This window comes from Cyprinus carpio, chromosome A18 (assembly GCF_018340385.1).
Source record: "Cyprinus carpio isolate SPL01 chromosome A18, ASM1834038v1, whole genome shotgun sequence".
Lineage (NCBI taxonomy): Eukaryota > Metazoa > Chordata > Actinopteri > Cypriniformes > Cyprinidae > Cyprinus > Cyprinus carpio.
The window spans coordinates 28,685,278-28,708,889 of NC_056589.1; the positions used below are offsets into that span (position 1 = coordinate 28,685,278).

A 23,612-nucleotide genomic window follows, 5' to 3' on the forward strand; every position below is an offset into this window, starting at 1 on the left:
TTTTTAATATGGCCATATTGAGTTTTTTATTATTATTATTATTTTATTTTTTTATTATTATAATTTTTATATATATATATATATATATATATATATATATATGCTTTTTATATTTTATTTTACATTTTTAAGTAACAAAACAATTTTTGGGGGTTTTTATTTTTAGTTAATTTATAAAAACCCTGCTCTAAAGGGCGACAAAGCAACGAAAATCCCTGATTTATTACAAATTACAGGCATCTGATAATTTAATTTACTTTTATTAATGCAAAATATCTGAAATAACACTGAACCAACATAAAAATCTTATTGGCTGGTGTTTTATAAAAGCCTAATCCATCTATAGCAGGGATTACCAAACTTCTTTGTCAGATGAACCACTTTGACCTAAATATTGACTCAACCTGATATTTTAATTTAAAATTACAATAATTCATCAGTACATTCACAAGTACACGGTTCTCTGATGTTGGCTAATAGTCACATGACATTAAATAAAATATGTATATAAAAAAATTAAAAAATTAAATAATACTAAAAACAAAACATTTTGTGTTTTATTTTGATTGTTTTTATTTCAAAATTATTTAATAGTTTTAATTCAACTCATGAACCCCAGTTTGGGAAATCCTGATGAACTAGATTAATTTTTGAGGTTCATTGGTCTGACTGATTTGATCAATGAAGATATTGATAACTTGCGATCAGGGCAGCTAATGGCCAACTGAATATCAATAAATAAAATACAATTTAATGATGCCACTAATTTTACACAACATTAAGTCAATTTCAATAAGTAAATGTCTATAGATTTTAGAACTGACCCAAATGACTTCTTTAGCTCATTAAGCAAACATGATTTGAAAACGATCCTCATCTACACTGGCGTTTCCGCTGCGTTTCAGAAACGATCTCCGTTTACACTACACAACCTAAAACGCGTGTCACGTGACCATTCATGCAGGTACAGCCATAGATATGTATAGGTACATTCGCAATTATTGGAGCGATCGAACGGGGAATCTACCTATACATCTATGGGTACAACAATGTGAAAACGCAACCTCGGAGTTTTCAAACTAAAATGGGGTCTGCAGCGTTATCAAAAGTCTCCGTTTTCGAGGGTTGAAAACGCCGGAGTAGTGTAAACGATAGGCGTAACCGTAGCAAAAGTTATGCGTTTTAAACAAAAATACACTACTTGAAAAGTAACACTTTCCATTGACAGAATTTTCCGGTTTTCCGTGTTTTCAACTGGTGTACGATAGGAGGCGCTATTACGGATCGTCTGAAAGAGGACTGAATGTCTGGATCAGAACACAAAGAAGAAGCAGAAACAAGCAATCACGTCTACGAAAATAAAACATGGTTTTATTATAGTAAAAGTGCAGTAATTGGCGTATTGATTACCATTTGTATTACAACAGTTTCACTACAAATGGTTAAAATTTGGTTAGTGTGACAAAACCACGGTTAATTTGTAGCTACCATGGTTTAACTACAGTAACCATGGTTTTTTGGTTTTATTTATAGTAAAACCATGGTTAATTTTCGTAAGCAGATTCATATGTAAAATAACGCGATCATCAAACATCAATCATTATTTAAATCAAAACTGTTGGTTTAGGATTGTGATGCTTTGGATCGGTTGATGGCAGCAATCGATTCTATCTATGTTTTGATCATCGTTCTGAATCTGATCCAGATGTAGTCTTTTACAAAAAACGGGATTTTCTCAGCTTTTTATTCAAAATATGAAACTTACCTACATTCAAGTGTTGATAAAAAAGATTGCATGAAGCTAGAATAAAACAGGGTTTTTGTTGTTGTTGTTGTTTTTGTTTAAAACCATAGACTGTTCTTTGTTTTGCTATATTGCACGTTCAGATATTCATACCCCAAAATATTCTGGGTGCCAATACACTTTTGCGAATATGACTGGAGGTGGCTAGCAATTTAAAAAAGTTAAATGAGTTAATAAGCAGGGGTGATCTAACCCATGTATCTGAAGAAACGAGAGGATCTAAGAGATCACGAGGTGCCAGATTACCTTCGCTGCTCTGAGGAGAATCTCTCGTTCTCGCTCGTCTTTCCTCTGCTTTTCCATCCGTTCCAACTGCTCGAAAAACTTGAGCTGCGAGCGCACATCAGACGACTGCTCGTACCCCTCATCTTCCTGCAGAGAGAAAGAGGTCAGGAGAAGTTTTGATACACAGTTTAACTTATTTATAAATGTTTATGACTCAATCATGATGAAAACTTTCTTCTTAGGCAGGTGAGACAGAAGTTTGTGGGTCGAACGCAAAAAACATGTTTACTTCGGAACGCGACCTCGATGATTCGCGCACTTCCTGCGCTATCCCTGCCTCTTTTCATTTTCTGATTAGCTCGTCTCTCCTCTCATCCCTGCCTCCGTCTCTCCTGTTCTTTGATGGCTATGAAGTCAGCCGTGCCTGTTTCAGGACGCTCTTGTTTTTTGCTGATGTCAGGTTCTTCACACAGGCGCGTCTCGTACGGATCATTTATAAAGCAGCGCGCGAAGAGCACCAGACGCAACAAAAAAGCCACAACACACACCAAACAGAAAAACAAAAAAACAAAACGTGCGTCCGTGATGGCGTTCCTCTTCGCCATGTACACAAATAAACAGCTTTTAAAGCGCTCCGCCACCTGCTTTTCCTCCTTTGTGGGTTTGTTTTGGGTTCCCGTTAATGCGAGTCTCTTGAAAGAGTGCTGCGTTTAATGTGTGCGGGTTAAGCGCGTGTGGGACTGTGGGTTTGAATACCGAGTTGTTTACCTGTCTGCTTCAGTCTCTTTGTAATTCATGTGCCCAAAAGTTTCCACTTCAACAGCAGCATTTCAGCAACACTTTACAATACGATTGCGTGTGTTAACATGACTTAACAGTGAAAAATATACATATATCTAATACATTTAAACATTAAAACCGCACACATAGACATGCATAATGAGTTAACAATAGAATGCATACAAACTGAAAGTTTATTAACACAAACTTCAGCAAACCAGTCAAGTTATTCTGTAAAACAGCCTGTCAGAATGGCAATCGATTGCTAGGGTGTTCAAGATGGTCTTTCTAGGGTTGTTTTAGGTGGTTACTATGGTGTTGCTAGGTGTGTTCTGGATGGCTGCTGCTGGGGCATTTTTGGGTCATTGCTAGGGTGCTGCCAAGAGTTCTGGTTGCTAGTGCATTGCTATGTTGTTGCTAAGGTGTTCAATATTGTTTCTGTGCATTCTGTGTGGTTGCTCGGGTCTTGCAAGGCCGTTGCTAGAGTGTTGCTAGAGAGGTGTTTCTAAGTGGTTGCTAGGTGATTGTTAGGGTGTACAAGGTTGTTACCAGGGCATTGTTAGGTCATTGCTAAAGTGTTCAAGGGGGTTTTTAGGGCATTGTTAGGTGGTTGCTAGCTGGTACTAGAGTGATGTGGTTGGTTGCTAGGCTGTTGTAGGTGGATGCTAGGGCATGGTTTCTTGGGTGTTGCAAGGCTGTTGCAAGAGCAATGTGGATGGTTGCTATAGTGTTCCTAGGTGGTTGCTAGGGTGCTGCCAAAGAGTTCTGTATAGTTGCTAAGACACAGCTAGGTGGCTGCTAGGGTGTTCAAGATGGTTTTTAAGAAATTTTTAGCTGGTTGCTAGGATGTTCAAGTTGTTTTCTAGGGCTTTCTGAGTGGTTTCTTAGGTGTTACTAGGGTATACAAGGTGGTTGCTATGGCTTTACTAGGCCATCACTAGGCAGCTGCTAAGGTGCTCTGGCAAATGATTTTCATGGTAATGATGTTTGATTAGTTTTTGCTATAAGCAGACGAATAAAACAATTTGTGTGTGACTGTCAGACAATGAACACATTAAATGTGAATTTATATTTCCTTCAGCCTGAGGCTTTTTCATTTCACTCTCAGAGTGAAATGTCTTTTACATTTGCCAAAAAAAAGAACTTTTTATATTAGAAGCAAACAAGGAAGCCCAGCCCAGATGAGAAAAAGTAACACAAAAGTAATGTAACGCATTACTTTTCATGAAAAGTAACTAAGTAGATACTTTTTTAGGGAGTAATGCAATATTGTAATGCATTGCTTTTAAAAGTAACTTCCCCCAACACTGTATATATATAATAAAAGCATCTCTTCCACAAGTCTCGTACCTTACACGAGTCCATTCTGTGCTGGGCGATGGAGGAAACTTTCTCCAGCACTGTCCGTAATCTGGACTGGGTGGCGTGAGAGATGAAGTTCACAGCCTCCAGCGGTACGTCCGTCACTCCAAACCTCTTCGCTGAAACAAGAAAGAAGCAGATGCAGATGTTACGAAAAAATATCAATAATCAAACAAAACACATCACCGTGCAGATGTTTGGAAGGAAGTTCAGCGAGAGAAAATTACATCTGTCCTGTCTTATAAATCTTCTACAAAAAGGTCCGATGTGTGTTGAAACAACAAAGGGTTGTTATGATGAACTGACACGACCTGCATTTAAAAAACACAAAATATGTTGAGAGGATGTTTTGTCGCTCCAGTGGCTCATTTTCAAACCTGATTTCCTGAAAATTTCAGCATAATAAGTTTGGATGAGCCTCTGTGGTTTGGAAGGTCAGCAAAGCTGATCCAACCACCCAGAAGAGCTCAAAAAAACACTGTCTCAGTTTTTTCCCCTAAAATTTCTTAAGAAACATAAAAACAGACACAAAGTTTGTACAGTAAATGCATAGAGCTATAAATTAACATGGAATAGCGGCTCAGGTAATTTGATACTGGAGGAATCCAATGAGCAGTTCTGAGTTCATACTGAAATCTCTGACTTTTGACTGCAGATACAGGAATAGCACAGTCTGAGTCATATCTGGAGAAAAATAAAGATTATTAGGAGAAATATCTGAGAAACAAGGGCAAAACTTTCTCCATTTCGTTGGACTGATACTGAGGAGAAAAAATAAAGACTGCCATTTTAACCTGTGAGTATTCTTCCCTATGAAAAAGAAAATCAGCTCTTTTTTGTGAGTTTTTACTTTAAAGGCTAATTAGCACCAGAGTTTCTAATAACCGCTGCAAACCTTCTGAGCCAGAAGTCTTTCATCTGAAGTCCGAGTCAAGTCTCGAGTCTTTAAGCTGGAGTCTGGGTCGAGTCTGGAGTCATTTCATTAATTGTTGCAAGTAAATTCTCATCCTTAAAAATCCTAAAATATAAAAGATAAAATGTGTTCCAGGGATACTACAATGAATGTGGCTCAAATTGTCTTTCTCTACCTGTACATAGAGTTCATCCAAGATACAAAAATACATAAATATAAAATTACAATTTATGTAAAATTAATGTTACATAATTGTAAATTATTAATTTAAGGAGGCCCGTTCATATTCAAAATCATCTGTAACACCGTGATGTAGCCACTAGATGCTAATTAATCTAATTCTAGTTCTAATTCTAATTAATCGCACATCGCACATAGCTGAGAATATTGCCCCCCATAAGATCATTTAAAACATTGTACAGCTGAGTACAGCATTGGATAGACATTACAAAAAAAGAAATATTTTGATTCAACATAGCATAAATAATGATAATAGATGGTTTTTAAAAAATGAGTATTGAAATATGATTTTTTTTTTTTTTTTATTAAAAGATACTCAGAGAAGCAATATGAAACTAAAACCTCCAGTAGATGGCGCAATCACGGTCTTAAATGATTGAGTGGAGTCATTCAGTAATTCATTCAACCGACTCCTTCAAACCGATGATTCATTCGGAGCAAAAGATTAAGTCTTTATAAATTGCTCACTGAATCTGGGAAAAAAAATGGTAAAGTAGATTAATTCAGGAATGAAACACTGCTGTATTACTAGTCGCACAAAAGTTCTGATTTGGTTTTGTTTGATATTTTTTATTTTTTGAGGTTAAGAAAGTCTTAGAGTAGAACATTGTGTTTTGAATTTCACATAATATTAAATTCTTGTTTACTGAACTATTGTATTAAAATCTATATAACATTTGCAATCGTGCAGATATTCGGGAAAACAGCACTCTTGCTCGAGTGATACTGCTAAATTATATCATACATAGTTTATATAATATATAAACCCATACACGTTATTTTTCCCATAATAACGCCAATTACAACATTAAATAGACATAATTACTTTTATTAGGTACTGCATCTGAATAAATGATATATAAGCTTGTTTCCCCATGGGGACCTCAATTTAGTGTGTATTCAGGTTTAAGTCCACACGGGATAGAAAAAACATGTACACACACACACACATACACACACACCCATAAACATTAAAGAGAGAAAAAGCCACATCTTTTAAAAAAGCCATATATTAACAAAAGATTGATAAAACGTCATGCTCCGTTTAAAGCTAGATTTTTCGGTCATGTTTTTAAAAGGACACACGGCATCTATTGATGTTGATGTTAATGTTATTAACCTTTGTGGATGCGTTCTAAGATGTAATACATTCAAAGATTTATGCAATTATTCTAGTATCTTTAATTGTTTTCCCACATTCACTGCATCTAGCCGATCTTCATGAAGTTCCTGATTCTGACACACTTAAAGAACCAAATGTCTAACACTAGCATTCTGTTATTTTTCTATTCTATCGTCTTGTTTCTTTTTATTTATTATAAAAAATAACACTCTAACACTGGCATGTTTTAATCTTTTTCTATTCTTTTGACTTATTTTATTTTTATTTAAAGAAAATAACATGTAAGATATGTGACACAGATATAGTAAAAGCATGTAAGTAACTCCCAAGTTCTTTCTTCATGATATCAGTAGTTAAAACACTCGAGTTGTGTTTAAAATATTCACGAGGCCGTCTTCTTGAGTCGAGTCAAGTCTGAAGTCGTTTCAGGTCGAGCTGGAGTCGAGTCTGAAGTCTATTAAAAACAACACGAGTGGCCAGCTCAGTTCTGAGCACTTCTATCTACAACATCCCCGTCTTTAATTAGCTATTAACATAAGTTCTCTTTCCACTGTTATTTAAAGGAAATCACACCAATTATTTAAATCAGCCACTAAATGTGCTGAGAGTATCCTTAATGACTGGAAACAAGATCTTATAAGGGAACAAGTAAAATGAACCTGCAACACCATAGAAATTTTCAAAACTTGAGGAGTTTCTTAAGCCACGGCTCTTTTTTAAGCACAAGAAGCATTTAGAGGAACTTAAAAAAATTCCCTTTGGTCCTAAAAAATAACAAGTTGCTTTTCCAGACAATAAAATCTTTTGTAAATGTCTTCATCCAGGTTTACCTGTGTTTTAAAACTTAGAAGCATCAAAATCAACCTATAAACAATCTGTCAGAAGAGCTTCAGTCCCCGCAGACGGAGCACTTGCTCGAAAACCATCCTGTGGGTCTGTTCAACCACACAATCACTCTGATCTGACACGGTTTACACCAGACACTCCAGATGGACCAGAAGTCCTCACACACGCAGCTGAGGTCTTCATTTTGGCAATCTTAGGGTAACATGCATGAATGACATTAAGTAAACACTTGCATTAATGCAATTTGGGCAGACGCCTTTATCCAAGTGATTGATCACTGCATTCAAGGTGGCTATAAGGTGCTAGATAAACTTCATTTGTATGATGTGTAAACAACAGATTTACAAAGCTAGACAACTTCAGTTTAAACCCAACTGTGCAGTATTTGCTATTTTTCCTCTGTATTCCCCCACTTGTTTTTGTTTTCTGATGTCGCATGTTTGTTAAAATTTAAATTTTGCATGAAAAAAAAAAAAACTGTGACCCATTTTGGTTTGTTTTCTCTGAATTCCCCCTTGTTTTTTTGTTTTTTTCTAATGTATTTTTTGTTACAAATTTTCAGTTTTTTATTTTATTTTCTGAATAATGCATTCAGTGGGAATCATATTCATGACCCATTTACATTTATCTCTGTATAAATTTATCTATCTGTATTATATTTATCTATGTTCTATTTTTGTTCAAACTGAAGTTTGGAAAAAACAAAACAACAACAACAAAGAAAAACATTGCATTTAAACTATGTATTTTATTGGGTAAATCTTTCCATGGTAATCAAACTCATGAGCCATTTATTTAGTTTTGTTTTTCTCTGTATTCCCCCACATGTTTTTTGTTCCTCTAATGTTTTATTTTTGTTGAAATTTAAGCTTTGCAAAAACAAAAAACCAAGCAAACCAAACAACAACCAAACAACATTGATTCAATTAGTGCGTTTGCTTATTTCTGTTTACATGGGTAAATCAATACCCGATGACATGCTAGCATCATGCTTACATGTTTTTTCTAAATAACAGGAATGCACACACAAACCATATACCAAAGCTATGAAATTTTCGGTTTCATGTATAATACATGGATAACTGTTTTTAAAGTAGTAAGTAGCAGGAGCGAGTAGTGTATTAATGGGTTGTAATGGTGTGTGTGCGCTTTGTTGTTTCGTTTTTTGAGGTATGGTGGAATGATGAATCAGGGGAGTTTTGGGGGAGGAGGTGGAGCGGTGAGGGTTCGGTTGCAGTAGTTGCGTGCAACCATTTGCATTTCTCTCAGATTGAGCCGGCTTTGTCAACTAAAACTCCACCCAAAAGATTCCTGGGTTTAAAACCCCCCCCGGCAACCAAAACCCCAAAAAACCCCACCGATCGCCAAAAGGTTTTATGAACCCCCCCGGGGGGGGAACAAAAGTTTTGAACAAAGGCTGTTCCCAAATGTTAAACATTTTGTAACGTAAGGAAAAATTGGCAAAAAAACCACAAAGAAAGGGGGGACCCTAAAGATTTTAAAAAACCTTCCCCGGGGGCCCAAAACATTTTGGGGAAAAACAAGAGCCACCCAAAAAAAGGTTTTTTAATTTGGAAAAGTAAAGCCTATGGGTACGGGAAACGAATTTTTGGAAAATTTTTTTCGAAAAGAAAATTTTGCACATTTAAATCAAAGGGGCCAGATCTAGGGGAAATAAAAAAAGCCAAAATTAAACCAGTGTAATTTTAAACGTGATGGCGGGGTATTCAGTCTGGTTTCCCTTTTTTACCCGGGCAGGGTAAAGGAGAAAAAAATTTTTTCCCCCCATGTAAAAAGATAACTGTTTAAAGTAGCAAGCAAAATGAAAATGGGGGGATCTTTGTGTTTGAGGGTAATCAGGGTTTTGGGAGGGGTTGTGTTGTTTGGCACCCGTTTGAGCCGAAGTGGCAGGTTTTTGTGCCTCCCTTTTTTGTCACCACAAGTTCCCAACCCATCAACCAACCCCACCCCCCCGCCCCCACGGCCCAGAGGGGGCCCTTCCGTCCCACAAACCCGCCCCTTTTGAGAAGAATTACTTTTAACGCAACCGCCCCCACCCAATTTTCCGAGCCACGTTTAACCCCGAGGGAAAAACAGAAAACCCCGGGGTTGATGTTAATGAGATCTATGTAGCAACACAAGGGGGGACCAACAAGTGCGTACATCAGTTTAAACTATTTTAAAAAAAAACGCATACAAGCATAATTTTCAGTTAAATCTTAAACAAAAAAAAGCATTTTTGCATAATTGTATTTAATTAGAGTTCAATGTGAAAACCTTATTAATAGTTGCTTAACGAAACTTTTTTTTTAGTTTGGGGTCAACAAACTTAATTTGGGCCACAAATATTTTTAAAAAAAAGTGAAATATTATTGCAATTAAAATACTGTTTCTATGGGAATTCTGTTAAACTGAAATTTTTTTTTGGGGTGTGGGGTTACAAAACAAACATTACCCAGTTTCAGTGTCACATGATCTTCGAAATCAAATAATACTGATTATTATCAATGTTGCTTAATATTTTTGTGGAAACCGTGATGCATTTTATTTTTCAGGATTCTTTGATGAATAGAAAGTTCAAAAGAACAGCATTTATGTGAAATAGATCTCTGAAATGCCTTTACAGTCACTTTTGGTCAATTTAATGCGTCCTTGCTGAATAAAAGGTCTTACAGACCCAAAACCTTTGAATGGTAGTGCGTTTTCTCGCATTTGGTTGAATATAAATGTTTGCGGTCATATGTTGAGGAATGTTCCAGGTTAAATAAGCATGTTGATAGAAATGCAGATACGAAGGAAATGTAGGCGGACAAACATTCAACTTTCATTACATTTCTGTTCGTTATTTACACAAACATGGAAGGATGAGTCGAATACAGACTGACTCGGGCGGAAACTATTTAAGATCCAGTACAAACGATATAAAATGTTTAAGGGACAACAATAGAAATGATCAACGCAATTCTGATATAGCGAGCAATAAGGACACACACTCCTGCTGGCCTACATTCACAAGAACAGCTCTCCAGAATAACTCCAGATCATCACAGATGGGCTTCTGTGTCCTTGTGAGAGCGTCTTATATAATTCTACACATATATTTAGCACTATAAACAAGTCATGTGGTTGAGGTGTGTTACCTGTCTCCAGTATAACGCCGGTGTAGCAGACCTGTAGACAGGAAGGCCCTCGCTTTACAGGACCGGATCTGCGTTCCCACCAGATCAGAGTTGGTCGCTAGATACGTGCGCTCCTCCTCAGTGAGGTTCACGCCGGCCATACCCACATCGTTGATGTCATCATCGTCTCTGCAAATACGAGATAATCGCAGTCTGATCTCTCAGCACGTTATCGTATTATTGAGTTACACAGAGCAGTACAGATTCCAAATTAACATAATAATGCATATTCGTTTAGCCCTAAATCAAAGCTATTCTACAATCAGCCAGTGATGTTTACATGCACAGAAAAACTACTTTAAATATTAAAACTGTGTTATGTTTTGTACGTATTATTATTATTATAATAAGTTGTTCATGGTTGTTTTCAGAGCTTATATGAAATGAGAGGATCAAACAAAACCAAAAAAAATTATTAGTAGTGGTATTTTTAAAAAAATATAAATATTTTATTAAACATCAACATTAAAAAAAATAAATAAATAAATATAAAAGATCATGGATATATATTTGTCAAATACCCATGTGCATCATATGTATTCTGAACAGAACAGTAATGTGCATAAAAAGAAAATAACATTTAAATAAATAAATGAATGGGAACATGCATTTAAAAATAAAAAAATATAATAAATGTTCATGGACATGTTATTTGTGCATCACATATATTATGAACAGAATGAGAGAAAAAAATTTAAAAAAAAATGAATAAAATTAATTAATTTATTTATTTATTAATGCATAGGGAAAATGTTTTTGTCATCTAACCCATGTGCATGTGTTATGAACAGAATGGGAATGTGCATGTGAAAAATAAAATAATAAAATAAAATAAAATAAAATAAAATATAAAATAAAATAAAATAAAATAAAATAAAATAAAATAAAATAAAATAAAATAAAATAAAATATATGTTCAGACTTTTTTTTGAATGAATGATAGAATATGGATGTGAGTTCTGTCGGATCTGACTGATCCTGCGTCCCAGAAATATGCCCAGAAAGCTGTCTTCACATTTTGAGGACTTTATTTAACAAAACACGAGAATTAGAAACAGAGTGTCTCGTGTAAACATATTAGCCGCATGTCATTTTCTCTTCCAAAAACATCTCTAGAGTCATCCTTGACACATGTGCACTGATTATGAAAGAAATCAGATGTTTAATGAATGTTTAATGTAACAGATTATCGGCACCACCTTGTTTAATTAGAAATTTAATTCAGAATAAACTCAATCAGATCATTTGTTTTTTGCTGTTTATTCCAACTGAGACATCGATTGCAGTGTAAAACTAAAACTAAAATTGTTTTAAATCACTTCCAGTGAAATTAAAGAAAATGTTAAACCTAAAAAAAAATGCCTTGCCAACTAACTAAAAAAAAAGAGTTTAAGTAGGTCTCCTAAAACTAAAACTAAAACTGAAACTCAAATACAATTAATTTCAGCTAGATAGAAATATTAAACAATATAAATGACAAAACTGAAATAAAAACTAACATGAGTATAAAAAAACTAAATAAATTATAAATAATGTAATCAAAATAAAAAAGGCATAAAAGGTTAATAAAAATATAACCCAAAAAATTGAAAACATATAAAAGCTAAATCAAAATATTAATAAATACTAAAATAATATATAAATAACAATTTAAAAAACACTGTAAGTTTAAGTACCAAAAGTATTCAAATTAATAGAAATGTCAAAAATTAAACATAAAATAAAGTTGAAAAATGAAAAAAAAAATAGAAAAAAATAAAAGCTAATTCAATATTATTAATAAACACTATAATAGCACTATAATAACACTGAAAATTCAGCTTTGATCACAGGAATAAATTAAATTTGAACAGATATTCACACAGAAAACAATGTTATTAGGCAGGTGTGTCAGTGCATCAGTGTGACTGGCAGCTTTTTCACCCAATCATTTCTCTGCTTTTTTTCCCGTTGCCTTGGAAACAGTGTCCTAATTACGGCACATTAGCAGGAGAGCGGCGGAGTTTCCTGCACCCGAGGCACTGCTGAAAACTTCATGGCTCTGGTCACAGAGGTCAAAGTTCACTCAGCGCCACTCTCATTTACTCGCGTCTGTACCCCTGTCTCTGTTTCTGACATTGACCCCCTGGCATCTCGCGCCCGTGTCCAGCCACCCCCGGTGCCCGTGTGTGTGTGTGTGTGTGCCTCTCCCAGGCTGGGCAGGGTGTCTATGAGTCCTGACACCACGGTAGGAGCTGACAGAGGAGATTAGCACTGCCCAGAGTTAGCATGCTAGCCTAGCTGCCACCCCTCGCCACAGAAATCAATGAGAGCGACTCAATAGTTTGGTGTAGAAGTCATGAGTATTCATCTTTCTTCTGCCAAAAATCATCTCTCCCATTCAGCTTCCCACTATGAAATGGTTACCATGATAGCTAAAGTTTCCACCAAAACAGTATATATATATATTATACAGTATGTGTGTGTATATATATATATATATATATATATCTATATATATATATATATATATATATATATATATATATATATATTATACGTTTTATAATAAGCTTTGAGTAGAAAAAGTATTGCTCATTTCATGAAACAGGAAAAGACGATCAAAATCAACACAAACCTACCTAGTAAATGATCATAAACGCAATATAGTTTAACTTTATTGCAAAATATGTGTTGTTATTGTTGATTAAAACTAAAATGATTAATAAATGGTTGGTAAATGAAATTAAATTAAAAAAAAAACTTTAAATAACTTAAAAATGTGAATAGTTTCCTTAGCAACTAATTAAAATAAATGTTTGAGTGACAAGTAAAATAAGTAAAATTACTAAAACTGACACAAAATAAATAAATAAATTAAAGCTCAATATTTTGATATTTGATGTTTTGAATTAGATTTTTTCTTTTTTTCTATTTAATTTTAGTTATAAAGTTCCTTTAATTTTTAATAGTTTTATTTATTAGTCACATTTTGTTTAATTTTTTTACTGTTTATATTTAAATATTTTTAATATCATATTTAAATATATTGTTTTTTAAATGAAATTTAAATACGGTAAAATATATTTCATTACATTTCCTAAAAACAATATTAATAAAATAATATATAATATGAAAAATATTTAAATATTAAAAAAAACTAATAAAAATGGCAAAAACACATAACAAACATAATAAAACCAAAATTAAATATATATTTTAAATATATTTTATAATAAATTGGTTATTATATATATTTAATTATTTAAAATGTTATTTATTAATTATATTAAATATTATAATTGTATAAAATAATATATATAAAATAACACTGATATACAGAGTACAGGATGAGTCGTGGTGCTAATATTTCACACAATTAGTGTATTAGTGTTGTTTAGTGTAAGCAACAGCAATAGTGAAAGTCACTAATAAACACCAAAATGGGAAATCTTTGCTGCATTAACTAAACTAAACTAAACTAAACTAAAAGACAGCTTCCCGTTGAATCAGTTGTTATCCGATGGGTGGAGAGCCAATCAAAAACATCAGGTCACTTAAACACGCGTGGGTAAAGGGTGGTCAGTACCAGCAAACCGGGACAGCTTAATTAGCCACACTGCTAAAGATTTATTGGTTTATCAATCGGCCGGCGCTGAAGCCCTGGGCAGAGAGAGATGAACCTTGACCTGTGACACACACACAAACACACAAAGAAAAAAACACAAACCCCTCTCTGATCACCTCTACAGCAGTTAACCTGAACCTGAAATCGTCCTACATAGGCAGCAACTCACTGTGCTGCTCACATGAAGCCACATGATTCACTAGTAATTCAATCAAGTTTAACCAGCATGCAAATCTGGCCAAAACAAGCTGTTCCGAAGGCTGCATCATGTTGCATCAGGATAGCAACTTTAAATTCAGTTTGGAACAGAGCAAAGTCTGTCTGATATTGCAAAAAGTCAAAAAACAAAAAAACACACATTTTCTGTTATTTGCACAATATCTGTGCCTCGAAACACAGAAACTGTCATGCAATTTTCCACCATAATCACACTTTAGGCCAAATACTATAGATCTTACCGAAAACCATAATGCATGAATAAATATTAAGCTACCAAAGTTGAACGTGATAAAATACTTTAACTATACTTATATTTTTAAAGTATTTTAGCTTGTTTTGAAATTACCAAAGCACATTAAATAAAAGATAAAAATCAATGTCCTGTTTAACGCAAGCTCTCTCATGTGAACCGCTCTTTCTGATGTTCACTTAAAATGTTCATTTAAAGCAAAAAGTATTTGAAATACTTGATTTTCACGATTTTATAATCTTTAAGGTACAGAAAAACCCTTGGGGAATGACCTATTCATCCCATGCAACTTAATAACTGGTCATATTTACAAATGCATAAAATTTTATATTCAAAATATATTAAAGACTGCATTTTATTGTTGACTAAAAATAAAAAAAATTAATAAATTATTTTCGGATAAATGGAATAGAATAAAAATATAAATGGAAGATTAATAAATAAATAAAAATTAGGGGAAAAATCATATGCAAATATACATGAATGTTCATTATAATTATCTAAAAATATTAAAATTAATAAATAAATTCTATCATGAAATCAGAGTTATTTGCTTTCAATGAAAAAGTAATAAATAGGTTGCTTTTATAAAATGGACCTATTTTTTTAGTTAAAGCATTTTTTTGTTGTGGGGCGGGTTGTTAATAATGACCTTTTTGAGATTTTAATTTTGTCATAAATACCTTGAAATGCTTTTTTATATAATCCATAAATAGTGTGTTGGACTATGCTGGAAGTCACACACAGACTTAAACATTCATCACGCGAATCACAACGATGGTAACAATTAGAGATTTAACTTATTTTCATTAATTGTAACAATAGCCATTTTATTTTGCTCTTTTTTGTTGTGCTACTACTGACACAAGACAGCAAATAAAATTTGACAAAATAAAAAACAACAACTTTAAAACAAAGTAACTACATAATTTATTCTGCGCCAATGCATTCTTGGGAGTCAGTGAGTAGCTATGCACGAGGTCATGGATTAAACCCTAATGAAAGGTTCAAGTACCCCCTACAGTTCTTTTTTAGTTACTAGAACTCTTGTGTAAGTTAACTATACTAACTAAGCATTTGTCAGTACAATATACTATTCCTATTTCACTTTACTTAGTATTTTCAAGGCAATCGGTTTGCATGCTTTTTTTAAGTAAGCCCAACTTATTAGATTTTACAGTGTAATAATATAAAATAATGTTGTCTGAGCCCTACAAATTGTACTAGGTTTTTTTTTTCTTTTTTTTCCCCCTAAAACTGCGTAAAGGTGAAGGAATAGGATATTTCTTAAGATGTTTTTTTGGATGTAATGATAAACAACAACAACACACAATTACTGATATTTTTTTTCCTGGTGATTAAAGAGATGTTAACTCTCTCTCTGTTTCTCTCTGTCCCTCTCTCTCTCTGTGTCAGCTAACCCCCCCTCCCTTCCCTCACACAGAGAGAGTGGCCTCAGAGTGAGATCAGATGTCTGACAGTTTTTTAATTTTCTGTTATCCATACAGTGTTGTAAAATCGTGAAACTATGCATATTTCCTCAGAATGATTTTTTCTCTATATGAAAAATGGTTTTGAAGTGTTTGTAAGCTGCAATTTAAAAATACAAGACAATTAATGCTTCCCTTTTTACTGTTATTTCAAAAAATCACCACGGCAAAACCGTTCAAGCTATCCAAAATCCATTCCCAATTTAAGTTCCACAGTGTTTTGGCATCATGTAGAAAAAGTTTGGTGTGTATAGTGTAATTCTCCTCTCTTGGAGTATGCATTAATTCACAGCCATATTTTTCCAAAAATCCACATTTAAACCGAAATAGCCGACTTTCTGTTGGTCGTAGCTGATGACTGTAAATTAGAAAGTTGTCCGTCTTGATAAGAACAATATATGTACCAAGTTTGGTGTCTGTAGCTAAAACTAACCCCCCACTTTTGAAAAAGGTGGCGCTATAGAGTGCCTCCTCCACGCCCATTTATGACCTTTTGCCATTGTCTAGCTATCATTAATACTGATATGTGTTTTGAGTTTCATGTAATTCTGAGCATTTTATCTGCCTCAAAATCACTAGAACAGAATATTCAAGATTGACATGTTGCCACGGCAACACTATATTAGATATCAATATCCCCACAACAGTTTTACATCGGCCGTGTTTTGACAATATTCTGATGAAGTTTGAAGCAAATCGAGTGAAAATAAGATGCTGAATTCAAAGCATTTTGAAAATGACACACTTCCTGCTGCCAGTTGGTGGCGCTATAACTTTGACTCCTAATAGTCACGTCTATGCGATCGGCATCATACATCGAACAATCAGATGAAGTTTGATAAAACTCAGGTAGTGTATGTGGATGTTATTAGACATTTCCTGCTTCTCATTTTTTGCCCTAATTTCAACGCCTCACCACGGGCAAACCGTTCGAGATATCAAAAATCCCCTGGCAATTTTTCATCCCCAATGTCTTGAGATCATATTCACTGAGTTTTCGTGTGGAGAACGGGTGGAAAACCTCAGAGGAGTATTTCAAATTCCAGAGCATGCTTTTTTGAAACAGCCCTGAATAGCTTAATTCCTGTTGGGCGGAGCCTATGACATAGAGCGCGAAAGTTGTTCGGCTCAATGAGATCTATAAGTGTAAGAGTTTTATATAAATACATGCAAGTATGTGTTAGCTATGGTTCAAGATTTCTGATTGTGTTCCAGGGGCGCCGTAGAGAGCCCTGTGCCACGCCGGGTCCCAGCCTCTGTGGCGTCCTGATGGCCGCAGGTTCCAATGTGTGTGCCAATTTTCAAGAGTTTTTTTGAGTATGTTAAGGCCTCCAAAAACCCCGAAAGGTTAAAAAAAAAAAAATAAAAAAAATAATAAGAAGAATAATCCTTAGAAAAAACAATAGGGCCCTGCGCCCGTTGGCTCGAGCCCTAATAATAATCCAAAGCAGATACAATAGGGTCCTCACACCATCGGTTGCTTGGGCCCTAATAATAAACAAAGCAGATACAAATAGGGTCCTCACACCATCGGTTACTCGGGCCCCTAATAATAAACATAGCAGATACAAGGGGGTCCTCACACCATCGGTTACTCGGGCCCCTAATAATATAATATAATATAATATAAGTATAATATAATATATCCAGTATAATATAATATAATATAATATAATATAATATAATATAATATAATATAATATAATAATAATATAATATAATAAATAGTAAAAGTCAATTGAAAATTCCCATCAGAAAAACAAGTGTGTCAATACTGAGGCTCTCAGGTGTGTTTGGGGTGAAGTTTATCGATGATGTCACTCATCTGAGGGATGCTGGGATGCTGTGTGCCATCACCATGACGACAAAAGGTACCAGCTGGGCAATCTGTATGCAAATGGCACTTCGTTCTGACCTAATCCTGTAAGGCAGGACCTGGTCGCCATGGCAACGCGCAGCCCGTTATTCCGCCAAGCGCACCTTTCCCCCGGTTATTTCTGGGGAGAGAGAGAGAGAGAGAAGGAGAGGAGTTAAATGTTAACATGATCTGAAAGTACAGATCGGTAACATCATGGGTACTCTGATAAATACTGCAGGATCATTAGTCACTTACCATGGTATTTATAAGGTACTCCAAGATCAACTTATACTGTATTAGTGGCATTAGTGTCTAAACAGTATGGTATTACCATGGTACTATGTCCAAAAATACCAAAGCACTGTTTATAAGTAGCTACTGAACCTGTGACAGTAAATCTGACACATGATGTGATACAGTAAAGACATGAATTCATCTGTGTGTGTGTTTTTTTTTTTTATGTGTGTGAATTGCCTGTGTTGGTGTGTGTGACAAAAACATTTGTGTGAAATCGCATATGGCCCCAAACGTTTGTGTTTATGTGTGTGTATGAGACTGAACCACAGACTCAGCCAAGCTTTGTGCCGTGTCTGGGTGTGGTGCAGTGCATGTGAGTGTTTGATCTGTGTGTTGTGTGATACGGTGAGAGCCAGTGTGATGTGGATCATTGCCTGTGTGTGAACTTGTGGATCCCAGATGTGTGCGTTCGCTTCCTCCGTGGATGTGTGATTTTATATGTGTATTTTGGTTGACCTGCATCTTTTTTGTTTTTGAGTTGTTCTTGTGATTTTAGGTGTAGGTTTTCTTTACTGTGGGTATTTCGTAACCCTATCGTCTCTTAAGTGTGGGAGTTATGGAGGGTATTTGTTGTGAGTGAGTCAGGCTCGTCTCTTAGGATGGCAGGTATACAGCGTCTCTGCAGTGAGTCAGTCAGGCTCGTCTCTTTAGTGTCGTGTCCACAAGTTCATGTATGTCTCATTGATCTATCACTGTTTACCAAATGCTCTAACTTGCAAAATTTTTAAGTTTTAAATATTTAACTTTTATGTTCTGTGCGTGTTCTTTTGTTCTAATTATTTAATTTTAAATAATTTGTGTAGGTTCTGTTGTAAATTTTTTTTAATAATACATATTTAACATTATTCCCCAACTGGTATGTATGTGGTGGTGCGTAATTTGTCGATCGTCCCTGTGAGTGTGGTTTATGTGTCACACTGTTGGTACATTCGTGCCATGAGTGTGTTGTATATATATTTCTCAAGTTACTATGAATTAAATGTGTCAGTAAACAGTTGTGTGTGCTGTTTACCTTAGCAAAAGATGAAGTGCCATAAGTGTCAAAATGAAAGTGTGTGTGTGTGTGTGTGTAGTGTGTGATTGGGTATGTGACGATTGTGAGGCTTCATGTGTGGCTTTTCTGTGTGTGTGGTGTGTTCATGTAGAGAAAAATGTGTGTGTGGTTTGGGGTTTAGGATTTTGGTTTTTTTTTAAGGTTGAATTTATTTTGGGGAAATTAAATTTTTTTTTTTGATTAAGGATTATTTTTTTTTTTTTTGTGTTTATGTTTTGTTGTTTTTATGTATATGTGTATGTATATATGTATATATGTATATATATATATGTATGCATGTGTATATGTATATCATGTGAGATATATAATTTTCTGCTAACAAAGAAAGTTTCATATATTGAATTTGACACCTTCAATATTTGGCTCAAAGGATAAAGCTGTGACAAATATATATGACAGTGACAGATATTGTCATGTGTGTGCAGTGTAGGTAACAGTGTGTTTATGTGTGTGTGTGTTATGTATATAAAGTGTGTGTTAATAGTGTATTGGTAGTTGTGGGACAGAGGTTGAAACTGGTTATTTAATTTATTTTTTTTGTTGTTTTTATATTAATGATTTTATTTTTAATATTATTCAGTTTTTGAATTTGTTGGTGATTGTTCATTAGGGATAGCTTTTTTTAAGTTTAAAAATCATGAACTCATCTTTAAGTCAGTTTTAACTATCTATCATAAGTGTCTACTATCTATCTAATTTCTATTATCGTATGTACTGTCTTTCTGCATTCATAAGTGTCTAATAGTGCTAATTTCTATTATCGTTTGTAGATTCTCCTTGAAGAGTATTTGGGAAAATATCTTTTTTGTAAAGATTTATTTGTTTTTTCCTTGAATGGTATCGAGTAATGTTTGAATTTTGTTTTATCTTTGGATTGTGTTTAAACTGTCAGGACGGACTGCTTTGACGGATGGATGGATTTCACTTATTTAGGGCCTGGGAGGTTTCTTTATTTTTGAATTGAGATGTTAAGTACAGATTACGCTGTATGTTAAGTGCTGTGGGTTGTTACAGAGACATTATAGATTTCAGATGACTTGTATGTTTTTACTGGTACATTTCAATTACAGAGACATTATAATTTCTTACAACAATCTTAGAATATATAAAAGTATGGCTGAGAGCTGTTTGTGTGGAGCTATTGAGCTAAAATCACAAAAGCACAAATGTATATTCATTCTTATATAACTCTGTCTTCATTAATTTGTATGTTCATGTATCCCCCGCCCTTCAACATCAAGCTCCGCCCCCTGCACCCACAGATAAAATATGTTCCCGCACCTATGGTAGGTCTCTGACTAAATACTGATACCTAGTGGTATAGTATAGTAATAGGTTAGTATTATTAAAGGGGTCATATGATGTGATTTCAATCTTTCCTTTCTCTTTGGAGTGTTACAAGCTCTTGTTGCATAAAGAAGATCTGTAAAGTTGCAAAGACTAAAGTCTCAAATCCAAAGAGATATTCTTTATAAAAGTTAACACTCATCCACGCCCCCCGAAACACCTCCTTCTAACACCCCCCACATCTCTACGTCACTGTGTGGGAAGATTTGCATAACGCTGCCCAGATGTTCACACAAAGAAAGAAGGCGTAACTTTTATTCTCGTTGTAGTATTGTTGTTGCCGCCGGATGTCGTATAGACGCTGTGTGTTTCACTGTGAAAGAGAAACTACTTTGTTTGGCCTTCCAAAAGAAGACAATATTCGCTTCGTCATGCCTGGAGCTGATCCGTGCTGGTCGCTGAGGAAATACATCAACTTTGCACTGTGGATCACCGAATCGGCTTTCACCGTGGACAAAGTGGTGTCCAGCCCGGGGTCATCACATGTGGTTGCTGCAAGCCCAAGGTACGCCCCTTCGTAGAATCCGCCAGCCGCACCGTTCTCAAGCCGCCTGCCTCTGCTCACTCAAACCAGCCGCGGTGTGTGACGCTGTTTCATTAAGAAAGTGGAACTACTTTGTTTGACCTTCCAAAACAGGACACGACTAGAAATCATGTTTATATCACATTTATAATGGGTTTTATGTTTATGTCTCATCGCTCCGGCCGGACAGGACATCACAGTATGTTAAGAGGCATAACATTTCCGTCACACGCTTGAGGCATTCGGCCAATCACAATGCACTGGATAGCTGGCCAATCGCAGCACACCTCGCTTTTCAGAGCGATGAGCTTTGTAAAAATCGAAGGCGGGGCATAGAGGAGAAACTATAATGTACATTACGTGGAAAATAATGTGTTTTTTTAACCTTAAACCACATAAACACATTTCATTACACCAAATACACAGAATAATGTTCTTTTTAGCAGCATCATATGACCCCTCTAAATTGCAGACAAAGATTTTGGATAACTAGGTTGGCTTGAATGTTGGTGTGGGTGCGGTAGGGGGCCCGTCCTCATTTTCTTTCACAGGGCCCAAAACTGCTAGCGGCGCCCCTGCTCTGAGCCCAGATCAGAAAGCCAGTGTGTTTCTTACACTCTCAGTAGTGAGCTGTGCTCTCTGATGTTCCCGTGTTGCTGCAGGCATCAGAATGATCATCTGTTCTCTGGCAGCAGGAGTAATAAACCATCGGCTGAAGCATCAAATCATCGTGAGCGATCGCTCAGATCACGCCGAGCAGAAGCGCGTACAGCTCGGGAATATTCATTTTAGCTTTGTGGCTTGTGAAAGTGGAAAATTGTGTACAAGTTTAAAAACAATCACCTTATGTGTTGTTAATTTTTTTATTAATTTTTTTAGGTAAAGTACTTTTTGTAGAGTACTTGGGAAATATATATCAATCTTATAAACAATGTCACCTGAATTTCAGCATATGGAAATTCAAAGGTTTGGAGTTTGTAGAAATGTTAAACAGAAGAAATTATCTTTATTTAACTCAATTCATTTAACCCTAAATCTACTGTATCTTATGTGAAACACACATTTCTAAAGCTCTGAATGATCAAACTGCTGTTAAACCGGTTTCACTCAATCTCCTCCATGACAGTAAAAGCTCTTTTAGTGTAATTGTACAAAGGTCCAGCTTCAGCTGCTGCTTCTGGTGTCAGATCTTGAGTGATTGTGATCAAGTAAAGTGAGAGGAAAGAGAGGGCAGACAACAGTGAACACACGAACAAGAGACCCTCAGAAGGCCGCCCAGAGTAAAACTCCCCGCATCCATACATTCCACTTCTCTTCAGCCTGCATATTGTCTCTGACTTGTCTTTTATTGTGCCTGGACATACTCGTCGCCGCATTGGTGCCCAGGAGCCTCCCTGCTACAAACCCTCGAGTATGCGCGCAAACTCCTCTGAACAGCTGCAGGATACAAAACTGAGGCACTGCAGGACGAGACAAACCTTCAGAGCCAATATTCAGTCCCCAGCGAAATACATGGCATACTTCGGGTGGACGATATAGCTTTAAAAATGTTTTTTTTGAATATATACTGAATGGTGTGAACAAGTGGTTTTTTTTTTTGGTAATTAAAGAAAATTTGTTTTCTCAGCAACAGGCATTTAAATTGATAAAGACATTATGATGTTACGAAACACTTCTATTTCAAAAAAAAATAAAATGCTAGTTTTCTGAACTTTCTAATTCATTGTGAATCCTGCAACAAATAAACATGCATCACAGTTCCACAAAAATATTGGGGCAGCACGAATGTTTTAAATTGATAAAATCAGAAAGAAAAAGCCAGCAAATCAGAAAATATTAGAATTGAATTTATGAAGTAATGTGACACTGAAGCTGAGTATCGCTGTACATGATGATTAAAAAGTAATCTGAGGTAATGAATGTTTTAGGTGCTTAAAAGTTCAGTTAGTAATATGAATAAATTAACAGGAATGTTTAATGATTAATGATTTTTGGCTGCGAAAATATCATTTTTAATGTATATAATATTCCACCGTTTTACTTGTCTAGTTTCATCAAATAAATGCACAAGCCCCTGGTGAGCAGAAGAGGGACATCAAAATCCTCAAAAAAAAAAACATTTCATATATCATTTAACAGCCTAGGACATTGTTTTAATGTGAAACTAAAAAACATTAATTCAACAAAATTATCTGCATATTTTAATTCATAATATGCACTCGAGACAATGCATAGTAAAAATTTTATATTTATCAATAATCTTTGAATGTGGAATATGAAAAAAAATAACAATGGCTTAAGTAAGCTCTCTCATACAAAAGAATAAGTATGATGTATGCAAATGTGGCTGGTCATATGTTAGTAAGGTCAGGATGCTGATTAATTGATTTCACAATGCAGGGACTCTATTTGTTTTTAATAAAAGTTCTGGGTGACATGAAAAAGCAGGACTGAAGTTTAGTGGACAGTAAAAGGAGCAGTTTAAGCAGGAGCAG

The 23,612-nt window shown here is 35.1% G+C and overlaps 1 protein-coding gene across 1 annotated transcript in view; it reads right to left on the bottom strand.

Annotated features, from left to right (window-relative positions):
• The window catches only part of LOC109072510 (transcription initiation factor TFIID subunit 4-like), a 94,007-nt gene that overhangs the window by 49,276 nt on the left and 21,119 nt on the right, over positions 1 to 23,612 (bottom strand). The window contains 5 exon segments of the mRNA XM_042775845.1: positions 2,051 to 2,176; positions 4,160 to 4,290; positions 10,434 to 10,450; positions 10,452 to 10,601; positions 22,472 to 22,577. Of these exon segments, the coding sequence (XP_042631779.1) occupies positions 2,051 to 2,176; positions 4,160 to 4,290; positions 10,434 to 10,450; positions 10,452 to 10,601; positions 22,472 to 22,577 (530 nt within the window).